This window comes from Antrostomus carolinensis, unplaced genomic scaffold (genome assembly GCF_000700745.2).
Source record: "Antrostomus carolinensis isolate BGI_N321 unplaced genomic scaffold, ASM70074v2 scaffold24686, whole genome shotgun sequence".
In the NCBI taxonomy this organism is placed as follows: domain Eukaryota; kingdom Metazoa; phylum Chordata; class Aves; order Caprimulgiformes; family Caprimulgidae; genus Antrostomus; species Antrostomus carolinensis.
The window spans coordinates 8,996-16,378 of record NW_010320251.1 but is presented as its reverse complement, the minus strand read 5'-3'; the positions used below and the strand labels follow the sequence as shown (position 1 = coordinate 16,378).

At 41.7% G+C, this 7,383-nt stretch overlaps 1 protein-coding gene across 1 annotated transcript in view; it reads left to right on the top strand.

Moving 5' to 3' along the window:
• The window catches only part of LOC104526167 (phosphate cytidylyltransferase 1B, choline), a gene marked incomplete at its 3' end in the record, with an annotated part of 23,573 nt that overhangs the window by 10,180 nt on the left and 6,010 nt on the right, over positions 1 to 7,383 (top strand). Inside the window, exons 2-4 of the mRNA XM_010169545.1 lie at positions 1,517 to 1,616; positions 3,021 to 3,137; positions 6,295 to 6,446. Of these exons, the coding sequence (XP_010167847.1) occupies positions 1,517 to 1,616; positions 3,021 to 3,137; positions 6,295 to 6,446 (369 nt within the window). The remainder of the gene's footprint in view (positions 1 to 1,516; positions 1,617 to 3,020; positions 3,138 to 6,294; positions 6,447 to 7,383) is intronic.

Below are 7,383 nucleotides of genomic sequence, written 5' to 3'. Positions count from 1 at the left end.
TGCAGCTGTGAAGCAGCCAAACACGGTGGCCTTGAGCTCCAGCAGCAACTAATAACACCAGTACTGTTATCAACATTCTTCTCATAATATGTCTGAACTGAAACACTGAAACTAAAATGCAGCTATTCTAATTACTAAAAAGAAAATTAACTCTATCCTAGCAAAACCAGGACACTAAACATAATGAGTAGTAAGTCAGCAGAAAGAGCTGGAAATGAATCTTTAAGTCATTGTTGCTGTTTTACTACTGTCCTCTGAGCTTTCCATGCAACAAGCCGGTGGGGTCAGCAGCAATTAGGAATGAAGTGTCTTAAAGTGTCTCAGGGATGCTAAAGAAAATAAATGTTCAGTGATTAAGCATTCAGCAGCTAAAAGCTGAGAAAAAAAAAAGTGTAAAGGGGAAGAGAGATTCTGTTAACGATCAGCCATGGGTGCTCAAACTGGTGTGACAACTGTATGTCACACAGGTAGTCACTGTCAAAACCCAACCAAGCCACAGCTGCAAGGGCATGAGGTCCCAGCTGAGTCACAGTGGATGCAAAGTAAGTGACAGATTTCCTTCGGCTTGTCTCAGCTGCCACCTCATCTCACAAAAACAAAGCAAACCCAAACTCGGCTCTGGTTTCTTAAAGCTTTCAAGCCAAGAGCAGTAGAAATGTGTTTTTTCATATCAAACCATATGGCAGATAATAAATACCTGAGGTTCTCATCGCTGATCACTTCCTACATAGGCAGCAGAAAATGCAATTTCTGTAATCAAGTTTCCTCACAGATAACGCCACGTCATTCTTCACACATCCTCACTCTCTATATCTTCAGTTATAAGCTTTTCAGAGGTACCCTTGAGGCACTCTGATCACAGTTACAGCATTTTAGTATTCTTCCAGTATGTGTCAGACCAGGGAAAGGAGCTGCAGCTCAGTTAGCTCTAGTTAGGTGGGACTTCTGCTGCATTCTTGCCTTTATTTTGAATGACTCCTCAAAATTATACAAAGTTCTGATTAAAAACACAAAAATCAACCTTTAGCCCTAGTTATCTGTACTGATGTCAGCGGAAGGAACTGGTGCTTGTGAAGAGGTGGCTCGTTTGCAGCTTTCTAAATTCTGAGTAGGTTTTCCAGATATTTACAGGTATTAGAATACATTTTGCATCTTGGGCCTTTGGAGTCATTGACACCAAACCAAGGATTAAGCTGCTTGGGCCATCAAACCTGACTTTCTCCTGCAAACAGAAAAATTATGTACCTGCACCCACCTCAAAAATGCCTGAGCTTCTCAACAGAGACAAAGAATTAGGTTGCATGATGTGTTTGGAACGTTTTCTTTTCCTCAACATTTTACCTTGTGTGAATTGTGTGTGTGTTCAGAGGTGACCAAAAAGCAAAAATCCCCAGAGAACAAACCAGCAGTAGGCCTGGTTACAGCATCCTGCCACAGTTAAATGGTTCTTTTTTAACTACTTGATGGAAAAAAAAAAAATTACTTTTTTTGTGTTGTTTTTTTTTTTCCCTTCCAGACTCTGACAGCACCTGCTCCATTTGCAGATGAAACAAGCTGTCAGTGCCAAGCCCCCCATGAGAAGCTAACCATTGCACAAGCCCGCCTGGGAACACCAGGTATGTGTAGGGAGCTACATCAGCAGGACCATGGATGCTCCCAAAGCACAGCCTCTCCCTTACAAACATCTGCCAATGCTCACTTGTGCCTTCCACTTGGAAGCAGGAAGGTCAGCCTGGTATCTGGTGCTATCAGGTAATGGGGAAGAAAATAGCAACTACAGGTCCATTATCTTCTGTTAGAGAAACAACAAGAAAAAACATTTAAGAGTCAGAGTTTGATGTTTTCCCAGATGTCTGCATGTTGGTCGGAACGAAGGCTTTCCAGCCCACTCCAGCCAGCCTGAGAATTGTGTTGTGTAGTGGCTACTGTGTTGTGTTCCTGTACTACCTTTGTATGCTGGAAAACTCTTCTTTCACTGATGTTCTTGTTGATCACATCAGACCTTAAGTGGTCTTAAAGGCCATTTGCCCTTTGCAAAGAAACCATGCCTAATTCTGTTATCTGGACATTTATGATTGGGTTGGGGAAATGAGATGATTTCACATAAAGTCCCAAATACATACTTCAGCCCCCCTAAATTTCACAATATTATTTTTAAAAAGTCTTTGTTTACTTATTTTAAATAAGCTTTTTAAAGTACATACACGTTATAGGGGTAAGCTGCAGCTTTCCAGTCAGCTCTGCAAGAAACAATGTTTTCTCCTGGTCTCTTGGATGACCTGACAGCAGAGACATAACTCTGTAGTATTGAAGAACAGTCCATGGAGGTTGGAGTTCTGCTGTTCTCATCTCCACTGTCCTTTTGCTTGGAGGTGGCACAGCTGTCAGGCCTGTAATTTGGAAAAGCGAGCCCTTTTTCTGTCTGGAGGCCGCTGCTGAAGATGTCGGAGAGAAAGCAAAAGTTGTAAGGGTGATAGCAGGAGGATGGTGAGAAAAAGAAATTATAGGCTTGTTAGAGAGAAGAGCTTGGGGGACATATGAAAATAGAGCAGTTAAAGGTTTATGTGGAAGAGGTAAGCAATACATTTTTACAGTGGTAAGCTGTGGAAAAAAGAAAGTCACAGACCAGAGGGACGGAAAAGGAAAATGATAGGAAAAAAAGAAGAAAAAAAATTGAAAAAAATCCAGAAGGCAGGACTGACTAGAAAGGCAGAGGGAAAAGAACAAGACACATGGTGGAACTCTGAATGAGGCAGGAAGATGACATTTTTGCTAAATTAGAATATGGGGATGATTGAAGATAATAAATAGGCTAAGTCTGAGAAAACAGCAGAGAGTACAGAGAAGAACAAGTAACGAGCAGGATAAAATACTGCATGTTCACCCACTGTGCATTTTGAACATCAGAACTGGAGTAAATCTCTACAATGATCTGATTAGGGAACAAAAATCTGTCTAGTAGAATAAAGTGCAACTTGTTTTGGGACTGAAAAGTCACTGTTGTGTTTCTTTCTCCACAGTTGACAGACCTGTCAGAGTGTATGCGGATGGGATATTTGACCTCTTCCACTCTGGCCATGCTAGAGCTCTTATGCAAGCCAAAACTCTATTCCCAAATAGCTACTTATTAGTAGGAGGTAAGATCAGAGTTATTTATTGCGCTAGATTTTTGCTTCTCTGCTTCAGTATCAGAGAGTTATCGCTGTGCTTGCACCCCCAGCTGTTTATACACTATGACTTTGAATGTTACTTTCACTCTAGGGGCTTTCTCTAGGTGATTTGCTTTAAATTACGTCTTACAATTGCATCAATTAAAGTAAAAGTCAAATTCTGCCCTCAGCAGCACAGGCACAATTCCCATTCTAGTTAAAGCAGGTGCCTGCATGACTCTGAGCTTTGAATAGCTCCGTATGAATAATTTACCTTTTTCAGTTTTTCGCTCAAAATTGTTCAAAGATGGGGATGAGTGAATGAGATCAACCACTTATTTATTTCTGGCTCCTCGGTCCCTCCGCCAGCCGAGCACAGCCCACAGCCGCTGTGGCCAGGCCAGTACCGTGTGTGCAGACCCAGCCTTCAGCATCAGCAGAGAAGCTGAGTCTGGCCCATTATCATTGGAGACCCAAATGTAGGTCAGGATTTGAATGTAGTTTTCAGCTCACAAGTGTCCCTGGGCAGGTTACTTTCTTACCAGGTAGGTTTTTTTTCCCCCACAAGTATCTTATTTTCTTGGCTGTGTGGCTGGCTAACAGCTGTGCAGCAGTGGGTCACCGGGGGTGGCTGTGTCCTGCCTAGCTGGCTGTGCAGGCCCTGCTCTTGTGAGGCCTCAAACATTTCGGTTCCAGTTTCCCTACCCTTGGGGTTGAGATATGCCTTGCATAAACATTTCACAGGAACCTTCAGCTGCTCAAATGCTTACAGCAGTGATGATAAAGCGAACGTGAACACAATCTTCCAACGCTTCATAAGATAAGATTTTGTATCCTTGTCAGTTAAAAGGTGGGGAAAAAAGACCCAACACAGAGGAAAAGCAAAAGCTCCTTATAAACACAATCTTTGGTTTTACTTTTAAGTTTATGAATTGTGGCAATTCCCACAGAGCTTCCTAGGAGGGAAAGGGGACATCCCTTTGTTATGAAGGAAACATTTAAGACTCTGTTGTTTTCCTGCTGCGCCAAATAGCTCACAGAAGAAGCAAGTGGAGGTGCAAGACAGTGAGGTTTAAAAAAAAAAGCCAGTTATGTAGGTTTTTGTTGTTGCTTTTAAAGGAGTGGGGGGGTGTGTCCCAGATCAGGGAAGGAGCTCTGGGGCAAAAGCCTGGCTCCTTTGAAACTCATGGCATAGCTTCACTTCGCAGCCAGTGCTCATCAGCACCTTTTCCCAGCAAAGCACTGCATCTTAGCTTGTTTTAAAAATGCTTTCCACACCCACATACAATTTGTGCTGCAAAAAGCACTGGTGTCATGTGTCTTTGTGGGCACCACAACCAACCCCTATTTCTCATTGTGAAAACAATTATTTAGAGCTAAGATTTTTTTTTTTTTTTTAGTTAGATATTCATACCTTCTCAAGTCAGTCATTCGAGCAGGATGACAGAATCAATAGGAAATACAGAGATATTATGTCTGCATTGTACATGAACAAACAGTAATCAAAAAATTAAATAAAATCTTTTACAGAATTCAATCAAAAATTACTATTTTCCAGTAGTTTTAGTAGACCCTGTCTTTCAGAAGAGGGTAGCTTTAAGATGACATAAAGGCTGTAAATAAATATAAATACAATCTCAGATGGGATCTTTCTACTGAAAATGCTTTGATCTCCATTAAATTTCTTGTCAGCAGGCATGAAAAATGACATAATAGGATAGAGGAGCATTTCAGTAGCTGAAATTCATATGTATATTATTATCTGGTTTTGAATTTTGCACAAGCTCCAGGGCTAGCTAAGCCTTCCTACATTTTTCCTACTTTAAAGGTCCTTAACGACCATCACAGCAAGAACATCCATTTTAGATCTCAAAAAAGACTGCATCTTTGCCAGTGCCTTGCCTGATAGGTTGATGTTTTCAAATTAGAAAGAAGCAGCAGCTGTAGGGCTGCTCTCACACTTCCCTGCAGCACTAATAACATTGCATTTATCAGTTGTCAAGTACATTTACTGTTTGTCCTGGTGTCACAGAGAAGCGAGATCCAAAGGCACAGGTTTGACCTGTGGTGAAGGACAACCACTGTCAACCCAGCTATAAATGGGTATCACATTAGTTCATGTGGGGTGTCAAACAACTATCGTAGCTGAAATACGGGACAGAGTTGCAGTTTTGGGGACAGACCACTGTGTTTTATGCAATGTTATGTGGGTAGAAAGGTAATACCTAACTTTTATAGTCCTCCTGTTGCTTCCCCTCATTTTAAAAGCAATGTGACAAAGTACTGGTACATCCAGAGTTAAAGATGCAGGGTTTCTGGACTTGCTCATTCCACTTTAGCATACAGTTTCTCCTAGTCCTTTCTATGGGGCTTCCTTCCACAGTTTCCCTTTTGAACATGGCACAAGCCTTGCTTATCTTTCTGTGAAACCTGCTGATCTCAGAGCTAAACTCAGAGGTAGATTTTTATAAAATCTGTTATGACTTGTCTTCCATCAGTGTTTATTTAGTGAGAAACCATTCTACTGTAATTCAGAGCTTTGTTGGCAAATTCATAATTTACCATGAATAAAGTGTTGTTTACGTAAGAGCAAAAAGCGGGAACAGGAGGTCCAGAGAGGCTGAGGGGTCTCCATCTTTGGAAACTCAACTGGAATGGCCCTGAGCAACCTGCTGTAGTTGACCTTGCTGCGGCAGGGGGGAGTTGGATTAGGTGATGTCCAGTCACGCCTTCCCACTTTGACCATTTTGTGATACATGAAGTTTGGAAGCATTCTGTGATTGCCAACACTGCGCTTTTTGATTGTTTTTAAAGCTTTGGCCATCACCCTTGAAATTGTGCTGCCCATTAAATCCCCACTTATAGCGGGATTGAGTTGCTTCAACATGTGCATACTGTACCACCCAAGATGTTCTACAATATCTGGCTTGGGCTCTGGCTGCAGCTCCACAAAAGGGAAAGATCTCTCAGAAGTCTATGGTTGTACCTGCCAACCCTGAGCAGAACTCTTAAATGCTCTGGAGCACCCCAAAATTAGCTAAGCTAATAACTAAGTCCTTAATGGAATTATCAGGAAATAAATAACTGCTGATCATGCTAATTCTACTGAATGTGTAGCCCTTTTGTTGACACTTCCATATTTTAGTTTGCAGTGATGAATTAACTCATAAATTCAAAGGCTTCACTGTGATGGATGAAACTGAGCGATACGAAGCCCTCAGACACTGTCGCTATGTTGATGAGGTCATCAGAGATGCACCCTGGACACTGACACCAGAGTTCCTTGAAAAACATAAGGTACATTTCTCCCCTTATCCCTCTCCTCCCCTGTACAGACTGACAGTTGAAAATAAACTCATTACAGTTGGGTAATTATTTTAAACTAAAAGAGGGGAGATTCAGACTAGATATAAGGAAGACATTTTTTACAATGAGGGTGGTGAAACACTGGACCAGGTTGCCCAGAGAGATAGTAGATGCCCCATCCCTGGAAACATTCAAGGTCAGGTTGGACGGGGCTCTCAGCAACCTGATCTGGTTGAAGATGTCCCTGCTCACTGCAGGGGGGTTGGACTAGATGACCTTTAAAGGTGCCTTCCAACCCGAACCATTCAGTGATTCTGTAACTCTGTAAACAGCAAACTTGTGAAATTCTATTAGCTGGAGTAAAGTATTCAGTCCATTCTAGTCACTTAAAGTAGGTACACAACATTGCTTGCCTCAGTCTTTGTCAGAAGGTATTTGCCTTGCTTTTTTTCCCTCACTATGCCAGGATGATTTCTGTAGTGGGATTTTTGAATAGTAAAATGACACTGCAGAATCAGCCATAACCTGGCATTCAGGAAAGGAGCTCATGAACCAGGAAAGTCATCACGTAGTGACTAAAGTCCTGTTAATAAGAAAACTGCCTTTAATTCAGGCCTTTAATGTCAACAGGTGCAATAATTGGCCAGGAATACATAAAAATGTCATGTGTCCTCTAAAAGGCAGGATATAATTTCTTACATGCTATTGCCTGTCTTGCAATATGTATAAATCTTGACAAAGCACAATTAACGAGGATGCATTTTAGTGTCCACATCACTGGGTGACAAGTGGACAGCATGACAGTACTGGGTATACGTGTACATACGTGCAGCCCTAAGGAGGTAGAATCAATAATCCTGCCTCCATGGTTTTGAAAGTCAAGGCTTTGCCACTTGACTCAGCTCTTCCAGTAGCAATAAAAGCAGGA